This window comes from Phalacrocorax aristotelis, chromosome 1 (genome assembly GCF_949628215.1).
Source record: "Phalacrocorax aristotelis chromosome 1, bGulAri2.1, whole genome shotgun sequence".
NCBI lineage: Eukaryota > Metazoa > Chordata > Aves > Suliformes > Phalacrocoracidae > Phalacrocorax > Phalacrocorax aristotelis.
This window is the reverse complement of record NC_134276.1, coordinates 14632184-14648534: the sequence shown is the minus strand read 5'-3', so window position 1 is coordinate 14648534 and position 16351 is coordinate 14632184. Positions and strand designations below refer to the sequence as shown.

At 38.0% G+C, this 16351-nt stretch overlaps 1 protein-coding gene across 2 annotated transcripts in view; it reads right to left on the bottom strand.

Annotated features, from left to right (window-relative positions):
- Nucleotides 1-16351, bottom strand: part of CNTN5 (contactin 5) — a 673925-nt gene that overhangs the window by 227975 nt on the left and 429599 nt on the right. For both annotated transcript variants that reach the window (XM_075081792.1, XM_075081802.1), the window contains 2 exons: nt 9038-9161; nt 3494-3669 (listed from right to left, as the gene is read on the bottom strand). In XM_075081792.1, coding sequence (XP_074937893.1) covers nt 3494-3669; nt 9038-9161 — 300 coding nt within the window. The remainder of the gene's footprint in view (nt 1-3493; nt 3670-9037; nt 9162-16351) is intronic.

Sequence of the window (16351 nt, the reverse complement as noted above, 5' to 3'; positions counted from 1 at the left end):
GCTATCATAGTTTGAAGTTTCAAGCAGATCTTTAACTGCACATAACTGGTCCTTCTACTTTGCTCCATAAAAATAACTAGTGATACAGGAGACTATTTCAAATGCTATAGCTCTAAACATGTATAAAATAATGTTCATTTTATCTCTCTGTCTTTCAAAATCAAAGACATCGTATAAGTATTTCAAAGTCCTATTTTAATTATGCACACATATGCAAAGGATGTAGTACATGAACATTTATATTTGTAATGCATCACCAATGCTGAACTACATGATAATAACGATAGCAACTGGCCTTTTGGCCATGTAGTTGTGAGAAAAGTAAGACCCAATGCAATAAACATACTCTTCTTTTTCAAGTTTCATGATACTTTTCATAGACATTTTACAGCACATGCTTTTTCCTGTAACAATGTCAAAGGCTTTGTTTAATGGTCCCAGTTGTTTTCTTTTGAGCTGTATGCCATTCCTCTCTTTAATTAGAAGAGCAGCTCTTCAAGCTGCAAAGACATAACTATTTTCCACAGCAATACAAACCATGCATTCAAGCAAGTCCACGAACTTAATTTTTTAAAGTTTTCTGTGAAAGTGGTAAGTTTCTAAGCTTCTGGAATCCATGGCTTTCAGCGAACAAAGGGAAACTGAATGTCATTATGTGTTGCTGTGTACCTCATAATCAGAAATGCCTTGGTTTGTCCTTGGGATTATAAATTACCCTTAGAGCCCAGTAAAATATACGGGCACCAATTACTTTAATTACTTTGAGGTTAGGACCTTTCCTTACAAAAATCTTTTTCAATGCTTTACTTTCTGTCTTACTGAAGAGAACTGGAGACATGCAAGCCAGCTGTTAACAAGCAATACTATGAAATATCCTACTTCAACTATACTGAAGTTTTATCTTACAGTATTTCATCACAAGCATTACATTTTAAAAATTCTTATATTTATTTCAGGTTAATGTAAACTAATCCTTTTCTAGCCAGTCTCCACTTATCTGTATAAAGTTTTAGAGCTCAGTGCTAATTACTGAATAAACATAGTCTAACCTAAAGATCATTTAATTGTATATTACCTCACTTAAAGTTGTTTTCACATAGTTAATGAATTTAAATGCAAGAAAAAAAGTTATTAATAAATGACACATATTACTTGGTTAAAATATCTTAATATGGAACATTTCCTGATTTAGTTCAGAAAGATTGTGATTACACTACAAAATTTTTTCTAGATATGAAATAAGAGGGCTCCAAGTTGATGAAAGTGTTCCATTCTTTGCTTTAGGAAAATTTATCTGAACTTTCTGGTCAAATTCAAGACAGTGTTTTACATATTTTAAAGCTGAAATCACAATGAAAATATTTTAAATTTACTTTGGATCTGACTTACTAAAACATTTCTGTGATATAAACTTCCAATAGGTTGTTATGAGTTTACAGTATAGTGACACCAGTTTATACTGTGAGCTACTGCATGATGCAAATATTGTTTCAACAAGAAAATATCAGCCATTTAAGATCAGGGATTTGAAGAAGCATTAAGTAAAGAGCAGAAGACAGTGCCATGCTACAAAGAAATTGAGCTACAAACACACACTGAATGTGAAATTGCTCTTGTGAAGAGGTTGCTCACAAACTTCAAAGAACTTCAACTGGTTATGACTGTCCTTTTCTAAAGACTCCTGTGTGCTTATAACAGCCTCTTCTCTCTCACAGCTTCTGCAGCATTGTTTGCTACGCCTCAAAACTTCCAGCTAGCATTCCTCCATTAACCTTGCCTGAGAAACTTTAACTGCAATTCCCAAGTAAATACTTTAATGAACAGAAATTGCATTCAATCCATTGCAGTATAACAACTTTGATACCTGCAAAAGCAGGTGTGCAAGCTAATAATAATTTTAAATCCAATAAAAATAAACGCCCCAAACCCAACCTCTTATTTCTTATCATTTCTTTACAACATTATCCAAATTTGGTTTATTGGAGGAGATAATATTGTAACTAGACTACATGGGGTCCTAAATGAACTGTGGATGTAGCTACTTAAACTCATAGACCTTCTGTTGTTTGAGGCCCAGCTCTCAATTTCTCTCTATTGTTTTTTTACAAGAGGTCAAATGCCCACGTTAGCCATGCTCCTGAAATGAGAACAGAAATCTGAGGTTCAGAGCCTTGGAACGATCTATATTTACCAGTTGTCAGGTTCTGTAACTTAGTGATTTGTTTTATGGCAGCTTTCTTGTCTAAAAGCTAAAATGTAGCAGAATCTTCTCAAAGCTACATTTAAGACTGAGGTCCAATAACACTGTGATAAGACCACTGCTGCACTGTTTAGAGTTTTAAACATACTGCCCTGGCATGAAGAAACTTTGACAAATGTCAGTATTGCTCCCAGCTCAGAAATAGGTGAATAGTGCCATGATCTTGTTAATACCTTGACAGGATCTGCAGCAGATAAGACTATAGCTATAGGTTTGAGAAGTCTGCCTTTACCAGGGAGGGGTGGATTAAGGGAGGACCTCAGACCCCACACTAGCTCTGCTGAGTTCTCCACACCACTGGAAGTGTTAGCAAACATGCAGGTAGGCAACTTGTCCTTAACCTCACTGTTTTCCAGCTGTGGCTGTATGAAGATCTTCCTCATGTTTCATGGTAATGTTTTATTTTCAGCAGGATCTGAGAAATTAGGATAGAGTTCTTTTTGCATCTCCACCTCTTAAAAAACCCTCATGGTAGGATTTACTTAGATAAAGTACTAAAATGGTGTTAGTTGCCTTCCTGTAATGTGTCAGGGTTGGAGGTCGACTACCTGAGATTCTAGGCCTGTCTCTCATGTTAGTATGTCTGGAAATGAGCATGCTATACATAGACCATAATATTTACTCAGGATCATGAATTGTTGATAGCTTCAGGAAAGTATATTGTAGTGAATGATTTCAAAAGCTATGAAATTTTCAGCATCCATTAACAACTAAAAAGAAAATCTCAGTCTCATTATGTATGAAAGTATGCATGGTATGTATTTATACATAAACATGGATATAAACCCTGTATATTTATATACATATAAAACCATACTCACACAAAAGAGTTATAGCTGCAGACTATCCTACAAATGTATAAGCAGTGTATCCCACTCTATTCCTGAGTTCACAGTTCTTTTCTGCTCAGATAGTGTGGCAAATGATGACTGTTTCAGGAAACTAGCAATGAATGCAATATATAACAGTGGAGTATTCAAGTACATCATTAAAGGATAGGAATTGGGATCCTGTACTACAGTTATTTTCCCTGATAGTTGGTTCTATTTTAAAAGTAAAAAGTCCACAGAAACCCACTCTTTCCCACTACGCAATTTATTTCTGATTTTGAGATCCTAACCCAACAAAGTCAGTGAACAGTCTAACTTGTGTAATGTATTCCAATTACAATTTAAAACCTTATCAAGCAATGTAAAGGTTTGATTCATCCATGTTAAAAAAATTGTTACTCACATGCAAACTGAAGAACAGCCTCTCTGCTTAAAATACTGCCAAACATGTTGGTGGTTAAACACTGATACTGTCCAGAATCCTTCATTTCACTGGGGTTGTTGATGATCAAACTTCCTTCTATTAAACTGAAGCGATAATCACTTTCAATGTCGATTTCAGTTCCATTTCGAAGCCACCTTAGGAAAAAAGAAAGAAACTACTTGAGCATTTTAAGGCCAAAGGAAGGCATCAAGCTTAGTATACAGAACCTGACAGCCCCAGTTGTTATAAGGATGACTCAAATGTAGCCTGGGCAGAAACCATTACTTTGGTGTGCTGGTTTTGGATGGAGACATTCCATAACATGTGCCTGACAAAAGCTAAGTTCATCTGAAAAAAACAAGTAAAAACAGATCTTCAACCTCTGAAGAGAAATCATATTCTTTGTTTTGCCTATACTGAATAAAATTAATAATCTCCTTTATTTTCTTTGGTTTGTTTTTTTTTTTTTTTTCTCCAAAAAACTATTGTCCACAAAGGTTTCAGATTTGAAACCTGTGTAGCATATGCATCCTTCATGTCAAAAATAGGATTTTTCCTGTGCTTATGGTAATCAAAGTTTCAACTGATGTTCTGTCATTAAAGCCTTAGGCCCAGATGAGCTTAGAGAGTTCATAGAGCCTTTCTTTTCCATTCTTTCAGCATTTGATATTCTGAGCCCAAATAATAGAGAAGCCTGATTTAAATACAGAAAGCAGAAGAACATGACCTTCAAAGAGCAGGGAGGTGGATTTATGTATGTAAGCTGTTGTGAAGCAAAGGATGTTGGCAATGGACAGAGGCAAAATAATATCAGCTGGATCAGTATACACAAAACTCAGAGAAGACCGGTCCAGGGAAGACTGGAATTAGCTGGTGGCTAGTCAAGGGTAATGCCTGGCAGTTACCAGGTAAATGGAAACTAAGCTCAAATGAGGTGTTGGCAGAGGGAGTGTTAAGTTTGGGAGGTGTTTGGGAATGAAATGAGGAGCTTGAATAGCAAAGACAGGGGTGGGAGTGAAGATAAGGTGGAAAAAGCCAGCCTGTAGGAAACATATTAGAAAGTATCACACCTGAACCAAAGCACTGAATAATTCCCAAATGAATGCTTCTTTTTCTGAGGTTTCATAAGTAACATAAGAGTCTCATAATTTTTCTCCTGTGTTACTGGGTTTGGGGGTGGATTTTTTTTTCCCCTGGATATTCTCTGCCAAAAAGCCTCACCCCTCTCATTCATCTCCAAGCACTGAAACAATAAATCCTGCAATAGTCCACTGGCTGCAAGGAAAATATTTTGTGTGGTAGATTAATAGGCTCCACCACTCTGCAGTAACCTCTGGTGGGGGGTGCAATATCTCAATTAAAGAATAATAACCCACATAAGAAGACTTTATAGATTTGTTTTTGCGTCAAACTGTATAGAACATGAAATTGTTAAAAGAATGGCAAGAAGTGATAAGCAGTGTAAACAGGTATGGCACAGCTATTATGATGCACAGATATTTCCTTCATTGCTAGTTTGCAGTCATTCTGCAATTTCAAAGTTGCCATAGGAAATTGGAGACACTTCCAAGCTTTACCAGAGCTCAGTGAAGACTGGAAGAACTTGGCAACATCTAGACTCCAGAAGCAATTTTAATGAAGCAAAATGATTATCAGTTCACCATATCTTGTTAACATTAATGGTGAATGAGGTACAGACAGCAGAATTCAGCTGAAGTAGCTCTGAATTTTCCTTAATCCAAAGGTCAGAATTGTCAGAATGAAGATGAACTGTGAAACTGTTATTTGCCCCTTATTTTATGGTTGGACTTTTGATTGCAGAGGTACCCTGCCTCCTTTAATATATGAAATGAAACACTGTTGCAATATCTTTATATTGCAAAGGATATTAGAGAAATGTCTGTAGAATTCAGCACATTTTTAAAGATTCATACATAGCAGAGCTAAAAAGAAGAGGAACTTTTAATCTTGAACAATTTATTAATGATATAATATTTTGAATGAAATAATAGTGAAAGTTAACTTTTACATACATATATATATTTTATATGTATATATATAAAAGAAAAATGTAAAATTATTTGATCCAGTAATGATGGGAGATTTAGATAAGGAAAAGGTAAAGATTATATGTTTTGGAATTTCCAAATAGGAAATGACACAAAATTCAGCTTGCTTTAATTAGCCTTCTTCACTTAGCTTCATTTTCAGTTAAATTCAATACAAAAATATGCTTTTGTAATGTTATCCCAAACCTTTGATTCCTGATGGTTGCCTGCCTATATATCCTGGGATCTATCTGAATGATTGCATTCCCCTCATAGAATCCAATAACATTAGAGGAAAAACAACACTGAACTGTGAGATATGTTTTCTTCTAGGTACCCTGACTGATCTGGGAGGACAGAAACCAAAATATAATACTTAAAAGGCAACTAGCTGATAGGAAAAATCAGTTATATTTTCTCTTGAACAAAAATGACAGATAACGTTTCAAACTATTCTAATTTGACTTAGTCAAAGGGAAAGTAATTTTTGAAAATATTGTGTTTCACAAGCAACAAAAGCAGTGTAATGAAGCATCATCTCAGGGAATTCTGCACCTGCTTTTAACTCAGTAAAACTGGTGACCTGTGAGATCCCACAGGAACCTTGTGAACGTCTGTATTCCTCATTGAAGGGGTCTCAGTTATGTTCTTGTATGGGTCCTGACTTGTGACACTAAAGTATGATTTGCAGAAATGCTGAGCAAATGGAATCAGTTTATCCCAGGGACTTCTTCCCTGAATAAATGCATCTAGATACCTTAATGACTTGAACTAAAGAAATTAAAAATTGTCATTTTAGGGCAGAGCTTGAACAAGGGGAAAAAAGCTCATTGGAAGGAATAAGAAAATCTGAAATGATGTGAGGATTTTCCATTCTTTTAAAATGAAGTAATGTCCTAGCAAAACAAAAAGAATTTGTAAACAGGTTATGAACACTGTGTCATATGTTATACAGACTAAGTAAATTAATTAAAATGGCAGAGGCAATATAGTTTTGGAATATTTGAGTGATTTAAGTGTTCTTTTAATGTTGCTTAAAAAAAAGGTTGAACTGTTCTTTATTTGACCAAAAATAATTCTTAACAGCATGGGCCTCACAGCCCATGTAAATAAAGATTTCTGTTGTCCAGTGTTTATAGATAATAAGACAGGATCTTTGGTGATGATATGGAAATATCCCTTCTCACTATTTCATATGCCAAAGGATGGGCATACAACAAACCTTTGCCTATCTATAGTGTTTTTTGAGGTTAAATTCCTTCTGCACCTGCCCTGGAGAACAGTATATTCCTCACAAAGTAAATTCTATCTCTTTTCCCTTCCCCTGAATTATAGTGTGTACTACATATGTTGTACAGACAAGTGGCAGCAAAAGAAGGAGGAGAACCTAAACTGTGCTGTAAGAATTAGGCCTTTCAGGTCAAACCTTTCCTTTCATGAACAGCAGTCAGGGAAGTCTGTTTATAAGGCTGCTGACACCAGTTAATCTCTGGAGAACTGAAGGAATGGATATCACAAAATCATAAAATGGCCCATGTTGGAAGGGGCCTCGAAGGATCATTTGGTCCAATCTTTCATGTTAAAGGGAGCCTAGATGAGATTAACTAGCACCTTGTTCAATTACATCTTGAAAACCTCCAGTGATGGGACTCTGCCATGTCCCTGAGGAGGTTGTTCCAGTGAATGACTGTTCTCACAGTAAAAAAATTTATTTCTTATATTGAGATGAAGCCTCTCTTGTATGAAACCTCTCTTGCCTTCTCCATGTGGATCTTTGTGAAGAGAGAGCCTCTGTCCTCTTTGTAGCTTTTTCCTGTAAGATATGCTGAAAGTCTGTATTTGTTAAATGCATTCCACTGGAAAAATGCAAAAAATGTTTGGACCAAGAAAGAAAGAAGGCATAGGTTCTCCAAAGAGAAATTCTCTACATGGATAATGTGGTTGTCTGGGAGGGCTGAAGGGTTCCTCTCTTTTGGTGGGAATTTGTGCCTTTTCCCCATGGTCACATGCTACTTTTGATGGACTGATAACACTTTAACAGTGTGTGGAACTAATATACATAATTTTATCAACAGATCAACAAATATGTAATAGAAATTACACAAGGAATGTCAATAAGGAAGAATGCAGCATAGCCTTCATCATACATGGTAAGGAGTTAATGGAATTCTAGTTTGAAGAATTTCTAGCCTCTCATACATAATGCCGTGTTACATGTTTTAGTCATGCCTGTGCTGTTTGGGGAGGTCGTGCCATGAACCAGATCCATTTAATGATTCATATCTGTTGCAAAGAGGCAGGTTCAGTGATGTTGTGATGGGGATATATAAAGATGGTACTGCTTCTGAGTTTCTTCCAGCCATAGAAATGCAAGTTTTGTCATTCAAATAAGTCTAAGGAGAATTCATCCAGAATACTAAGGAATCCACAAGTGAAATAAGTGTAATAGGTAAAAACTAAAATGCAGACTTGATGATTGTCACCTATAACAAAACACAATTATAAGAGTCCTTATGTTCCTTTTGTAAGTGAAGAATGACTCTATGAGGAAAGATAAAGGGTATATGGAGAAAATAATCAACCATATGTTCTCCTAGCCCTCCTAGATCACTTGTAATTTGTATAAAATATGAGCAGTCAGATATAGCAAATGAATAAGGTGACTACAACATACTGTTCCCAACTGGAAGTGAGTGCCATTAATAAACTGAACTCTCAGACTCAGAGGTGTGTCATAACAGATCTTTATAGTAGATATCTATGGCATAATAGCCTGTATGGAAAAACAAGCAACAGACAATGGTTGCAAAAGAATAAAATAGTGGAATTCTGAGTGAAAAGACACAAGATTTGGCTCTGCCGTGATACCTTGTATTGCTTAGCTATGCCATTTAATGTACCTGTTCTTTACTGCTTTCCTTATAACCTGGCATTGTATTTTGTAGCTTTATAGATGTTTAGATAAATATCAGTTAAAGATTTTAATCTTGCCTGCCATTACAGACACAAAACAAAAAAATGAACAAAAGTTGTCCCTCAACATGGATAGCTGTGATGTATAGAGAAAATAATTTGAAACTTCACAAATAATTTTGCCTTTATTCATTGACACTTATACTTCTTGCTTATTCAGAATCAGAAAATCATTCAACCAGGAAAGCCATTTGTGTCACGGAGATGTTTCTGTAATCATAGAATCACAGAATGATAGGGGTTGGAAGGGACCTCTGGAGGTCATCTTGTCCAACCCCCCTGCTTGAGCAGGCGCACCCAGAGCAGGGGGCACAGGAATGTGTCCAGGTGCGTTTTGAATATTTCCAGAGAAGCAAACTCCACAGCCTCCCTGGGTAGCCTGTTCTGGTGCTCCATAACCCTCAAAGTAAAGTATGTTGTTCTCCAAAGCACACTGACACAATAGGATTGTGGTAGCTAATATTCTGAAAACTCAAAAATAAATAAATTCTAAAACACATACCTGTATGTGGGATTTGGATTTCCACGAGCTTGGCAATTCAGAGATACTTTCTTCTCCTCAGAATCAGTTGGAAAAATTACATCATCTGGCTCTTGTACAAACACCGGCCCATAGTCAACACTTTCTGTGGAAATAGAAGTGCTATAGTTTAGGAAGTCTGAATAAATGTGAGTGTATTATAGCTTTTATAAAGAGGCATCAAAGAATGCAAAATTAAATTTATTCTCCAGAGGTTCATATCACATCACTTCAGATGCTATATTAAAAAGCAATAGTTAAAAGAACAAAAAAATAAGGAAGAAATATTACTAGTGAACAATAAAATTGATAGTATGATTTAAATGTTCATCATGCCTTAAAATGGCTTTCTCATCAGACATAGTTTGGCCTGCAGTCTAATGAACATCTCAAGAGAATTAAGTCAGCAAGAGGAGTTAACTCTGCATGTAGAGAGCAAGGTAAACGTAAATTTTTCTGCTGCTTGCAGCTGCTTGTCTCAAAAAGAACTAAGACAGTGTTCCCCTTTATGTCAAGGAGTTGCTAAGAAAAATCACTTGTAAAATCAATGGCAGCAAACGGTGGCTAATGTCAAATAATACATAGAAAAATATGACATTTCATTTTCTTTTGCTGTCTTCACAGAATTACAGAGTCACAGAATGGTAGGGGTTGGAAGGGACCTCTGGAGATCATCTCGTCCAACCCCACTGCTTGAGCAGGTACACCTATAACAGGGGGCACAAGAACGCGTCCAGGTGGGTTCTGAATATATCCAGAGAAGGAGAACCCACAGCCTCTCTGGGCAGCCTGTTCCTCTGCTCTGTCACCCTCACAGTAAATAAATTTTTTCTCATGTTCAAGTGGAACTTCCTGTAATCCAATCTGTGCCCATTGCCCCTTGTCCTGTCATGGGGCACTATTGAAAAGAGTCCAGTCCTATTGTCCTCTTGACACCCATCCTTCAGGTATTTAGAAGCCTTGATAAGATCCCCCCTCAGTCTTCTCTTCTCCAAGCTGAACAAACCCAGGTCTCTCAGCTCTTCCTCATAAGGGAGATGCTCCAGCCCCCTGATTATCTTGGTAGCTCTCGGCTGGACTCTCTCCAGTAGTTCCCTGTCTTTCTTGAACTGGGGAGCCCAGAACTAGATGCAGTACTCCAGATGTGGCCTCACTAGGGCAGAGTAGAGGGGGAGGATAACCTCCCTTGACCTGCTGGCCATACTCCTTTTTATGCACCCCAGGATACCGTTGGTCTTCTTGGCCACAAGGGCACAGTGATGGCTCATGATCAGCCTGTTGTCAACCAGCACTCCCACGCCTCTCTCATCAGAGCTGCTTCTACCAGGCCAACCCCCAACCTGTACTGGTGCAAGGGGTTGTTCCTCCCCAAGGACACTCTGTTTCTTTGTCCAGCTCCTTGATGAGTGTGTTGAACAGGACTGGACCCAGCACAGGGAACATCACTAGTTACAGGCCTCCAACCCACCTCTGTGCTGTTGATCATGACCCTCTGAGCTCTGCTGTTCAGCCAGTTCTCAGTCCTCCTCACTGTCCACTCATCTAATCCACACTTCCTTAGCTTGTCCATGAGGATGTTACGGGAGACGGTGTCAAAAGCCTTGCAGAAGTCGAGGTAAACAACATCCACTGCTTTCCCTTTATTGACCCAGCCAGTCACACCATCATAGAAGACTATCATCAGGTTGGTCAAGCACAATCTTCCCTTGGTGAATCCATGTTGACTACTTCTGATAACCTTTTTGTCCCCTACATGCCTGGAGATGACCTCCAAAATGAACCTTTCCTATAAAGATAGTGAGGCTGACTGGCCTACAGTTTCCTGGGTCCTCCTTCTTGCCCTTTTTGAATACTGGAGTGACATTTGCTTTCCCCCAGTCCTCAGGCACCTCTCCTGTCCTCCACGACCTTTCAAAGCTGATGGAGAGTGGCTTAGCGATAGCATCTGTCAACTCCCTCAGCACTCGTGAGTGCAGCCCATCAGGACCCATGGATTTGTGAGGACCAGTTTTCCTCAATGATTTCTAACCCAATCTTCCTCAACCAAGGGGAAGTCTTCCTTTCTCCAGATTTTCTTTCTCACCCCTGGCAGCTGGGATTCCTGAGGGCTAGCCTCAGCAGTTAAAGACTGAAGCAAAGAAGGCATTCAGTACCTCTGCCTTCTCTAATCTTGGCATATATCTATCTCTTATATGAATTTACATTTCTGAAAAAGAAAATCTGGATAAACCTATAGGATACATCTATGATGCCATTGCATTCATATTGTGAAGAGGGAAGTGTAACCTTCTGAAGATTAAAAGTTTCCTGATCATGTAATATATAACTAATGATTAACTAAAATGCTCACCGTGTATTGGAAGACTGGAATTTTAGTCAACTTAGACTTTCTCTGAACTATTGAATGATTTAGTGCCATAATAATTTGGGTGAAGGGAGATAGTTACATTGTCCTACTACTTACAATGAAACACAAAATCAGCATTTTTTCTGTCAGTTTTATAGTTTTATATGTTCACATCATAAAAGTCCTCCAACTGGTACTGAGGGAAGCGTGACATCTTAAGCAGTGCATAATCTCCTGATATATTTATCCTGTCAATACCAGCTTGAAGTAAGAAAGGTGCACCTGAAGGCTTTGTGTTTTGGTCATTGACTTATAAAAATTATTTACTGCATTGTTCTACCAAGTCCACATAACTTCAAGCACATTACGAGTTTACAATTTTGGGAAGTGTGACTTTTTTCATACTACTAATAGTTTCAGAAAGTTTGGGTAGACAGGAAAAGGTGCATGGGACTATGAGTCTTGGTACAGAGAAGAAAGTATTGGACTCTGAAAAAGTATGAGAAACATGGAGACATAGGTCATAGTATGCTAGTTCTGAGAATGCATATTTCCATGTCCTTAAATTCTGTAACATTTTGGTTGTCTCAGTTCTATTATTATCATACGGTGGAAAGACCACATGAAAACCCATTATCATAGAATAATAGAATCATAGAATCATTAAGGTTGGAAAAGGCCTCTCGGATCATCAAGTCCAACTGTCAAGCCAACTCTACCATGTTTCTTAAACCATGCCCTGAAGTGCCACCTCTACACGTCTTTTAAATACCTCCAGGGATGGTGACTCCACCACCTCTCTGGGCAGACTGTTCCAATGCCCGACACTCAGTAAATAATTATTTCCTAATATCCAGTCTAAACCTCCCCTGATGCAGCTTGAGGCCATTTCCTCTCGTTCTATCGCTGGTGACCTGGGAGAAGAGACCAGCACCTACCTCACTACAATCTCCTTTCAGGTAGTTGTAGAGAGCAATAAGGTCTCCCCTCAGCCTCTTCTTCTCCAAGCTAAACAACCCCAGTTCCCTCAACGTTGCCTATCTAGACCCTTCATCAGCTTTGTTGCCCTTCTCTGGACATGCTCCAGCAACTCGATGTCCCTCTTATACTGAGAGGCCCAAACCCAAACCCAATATTCAAGGTGCGGCCTCACCAATGCTGAGTACAGGGGAGTGATCACTTCCCTACTGCTGCTGGCCACAATATTTCTTATACAAGCCAGGATGTTTAGTGAATATATACTTATTACACACAGTTTTTGTCTTTTTACACTGCTACTCAAATGCAGATTTTGAAAATACCTTTATTTTCAGGTATGTATGCTTCTACTGAAATGGATTCAAATAACTAGCCGGTCAGTTTGTAAAGACAACAAATAAGAGCAGAAGCCATTAGTTTCTCTTTCACGTCATTTTCAAGTGTATCAGACCTTTTTGTAGGACTGAGTAAAGGAGTGTGGATTGTTCTTCTGCATATTCACATTACTTCAGTGTTTAGGTATATTACTTCAGTTGGCTGTACTGGCTGAAATATATTTTCTGGGACAGATATCTGCATTATTTTTTTAAAAAAACACAATAAGTGATTTCTGATATGTGCTTATATTATTGAATTTAAAATAACTCCAGTACTAAGTTATGAGCACTACAGCTGAGGCTGCCACATGGGCAATGGAATCAGCTGAAAACTCATTTTAGGAAAGGAAAATGTGAGTACAAAACTTTGTATGGATTGTATCTTTCAATTTGGTTACCTGCTTCTTACATTGCAAAAGAGAAAATACTAATAAATATAGGCATAAATAATCAGAGCTCTCATCAGGCTAGAGTCTAGCAAAACTAAGAATTAATTAATGAATGCAAAACTTAGTCATGGGTTTAGATTTAGGTGTTATTCCAAGCAAATTAGTAGTGTATGGATAGGGTGTATATTCATTAAGATTAATGATTTTGTGTTCTCCCTATGAATGACTCTGTAGATAAAATATAATGTCACAGTCTAGGATTGCTGGAAAGATAAAAGATGCAATGCTGGGCAGCTGCTGGTGTCAGCAGCAGTACAGTTGTTCTTTGTACCTGAACTATTTGCAACAGTAATACAGAAATACTGTCTTGTACTTTCCTTTTGGAAAAATAACCTGAACTCTTTAGGTGGAAGCTGGCATTCTTAATGGTAGTTGCCAAATGGATACTTGTGCTATGAGGAATGAGAAGTACAGGTTTTACTTCTGCCTGCAGTGAAGACAAAGGTAACAGAAAGTTCAGTACATGCAAGTCATGTTTCTAAAAGATGAAAAGATGTAGTTAGCTGCTTATCTGCATTTCAGATGGAGTGTGGAGTACTGGCAAAGATTATTTGGAGACTCAGAAGCAACATAATAATGAATGACAATATTCATCAGTTTGTAGCTAAATTGACTAAATTAATTCTTAGATCATCTGGACTGCAACAGAGTGATGAAAAAGGTCTATCCTGGAGAGAGCAAAATGCTTGCTGAAAAGACAAGACTATATGTTTACAAATTATTAGGCTTAATGAAGGGGTGATTAAATAAAATTCCATGGGGTGTGATATGTGATATACAAGAAATCATAACAGATCATCTAATGATACTATGTTCATTTAAACTCCAGTGACAGACTTGAAAATGAAAATCTTGTGTTCTATGCCTTCTCTCTTTATTTCAAAAGCAATGAAGGAAACACATTGCAGATGCAAATATTTCATGTAAATATTTAAAAAATATTTTTAAAATATTTTTTCAAATTAAAACACATGCTGGCCTATAATTAAAGGGAAAACTTTTAATTTTATTATACATATTGCTAATAAAATATCAAATGAAATGAAGCCTTGTGAAGGCTTCTGTAGTTGTATCATTGATGGGCACTTTAACATCTCATTAAAATGGTCAGTTTCAAAATTTACCTGGAACACCACTGGAGGCTTACTATGTTCTCATTTCTATGTAGGGAGTTTAAAGTTACATTGAAACTATGGGACTTGAGAACATTTCCCAGAAGCCAGCATATACTCTGCTAATGTTGCTGTTTTGTGGTGGGATGAGACTCAGGGATGCAGACCTATGTTCCCTTCCACTAATACAGATGATGGAGGTAAAGCCAGGTTGAGAGGCATTCAGAGAGTCACTGTGTGATGCTGCAGATCTGCAACACTAGTCATTCATGGAGCCAGGACTGAGGAGTGAATTGGACTGAATGATGACCCCACAGGCTGAAATTTCTGAAACTGAGCGATGTGAAATCACCCTAAATCTAAGTAATTCACCATTTTTTGTAGAATAAATTAAAAATCCAAATCTTTAGGTGCATGGCACCATTTATAATACAGAGATTTCTAACATTGCAGGATAAAACTCTAAATTTTCAGGAAAAAGTTTAATAGAATTTTGACTGTCTTTCGCCATCTTACCAGCTTATCAACTGTTACTTTAAGTAACATAATTTATTAGCAGTTATCAACATTTTCATGTCAAAGAGAAAACATATATCTAATGTTCAGTGTGGGATTTAATTACCCTTCTGAGGAATAGGTGATTCTCATAAGCTATCATCTCTCTCACTGCTTTTAGGGACTGGAAATTTTAAGTAGGTGGCAATGAAGTTTAACAGTTGAAAAGCAGATATGGGTTAAAAGTTCACTTTTCAGTAACTAGTGTCATTGCCAATCTTGGTGCATTACTTGATTCAGGAATTCCAAGCTGTATCTGTGTTAGTAACAGCAGCAAATGCTTAGTCATTCTGCTTGAGGATTCCCAGTCTGAAGTGGGTGACCACATGGATTTCACCTGATTACCACAGGGAATTCCTTAATTTCTCTTTTAAGAGCATTGTACCACTTATTAAACACGTTTAGTCACCACCAAAACCCTAGGTGCAATTTCTTCATTATAAAGCATAATTGCACATTGATTAATATTTACAGATATTGTTCATGTGACCTTTTACAAACTAGACGGGAGGACTGCTCAGTTACACTCAAGAAAGCCAACACCAGGATTAATAAACCCTGATCATTAGTCCCAGGCCTAATCAACTGCATCAGTCTGCTTTTTCTGATGAAAATCATCCTTGAAAAATTGATCTCTGGGTCTTACCACAGTTTGACCATGAAAAGTTGTAGCACTGTATGCTTTGATACCTTAGGCTAGTCTCACAAGTAACCAAGGTGAGAGTTAGATTTTCATGTGACAGTAGACATGGATCATTGCTGAGGAAAAAGAGAAAAAAAGGGCCTGATTATAAAATCTACTTGAGCAGCTTTACATATATGAAGTATTCTATGGAAGCAAACACTAACCTTTTGAGGACCGTATAGAGGAGTTAATAGGCTAAAATGACCACCACTCCCCCCCTATACCTACAGTACATACAGTCCAAACAGTGTTACTGCAGTACATTACATATCTGGGCAGGTTAACCTTGGCCAGCTGCCAGGTGACCACCAGCCACTCACTCACTCCCCCAGGGGAGAAAACGGGATGAAAAAGCTCCTGGGTCAGAATAAAGACAGGGAGATCCCTTACAAGCTATTATCATGGGCAAAATAGGCTCAACTTGGGAAAAGATATTTCCAGTCAAATAGACTTGGGTACTGAGAAACAAAGGCAAAAATTAAAGCAAAGCCTTCCCCCCACCCCACTGCCTTTTTCCAGACTTGGTTTCCATCCTCCACCCTGACTCCTCCTGCCCACAGAGCTACCATGTATGACACAGGATCTACAAGAGGTCTCTGATGTGGCCTCTTGGGATCAGGCCAGCGCCCCAGGGTGTCTGAAGTGCCCAGAACACCCCACTTCAAGCACATGAATCATTCTGTACAGGGTGTTCAGTTCGCAACAGATAGCCAGTGTCATTTGGGAGGTCATGGCATGTCTGAGACCCCCAGGCAGAGCAGACCAGCACGGTGCTGCTTTCACTCCAGCCCTG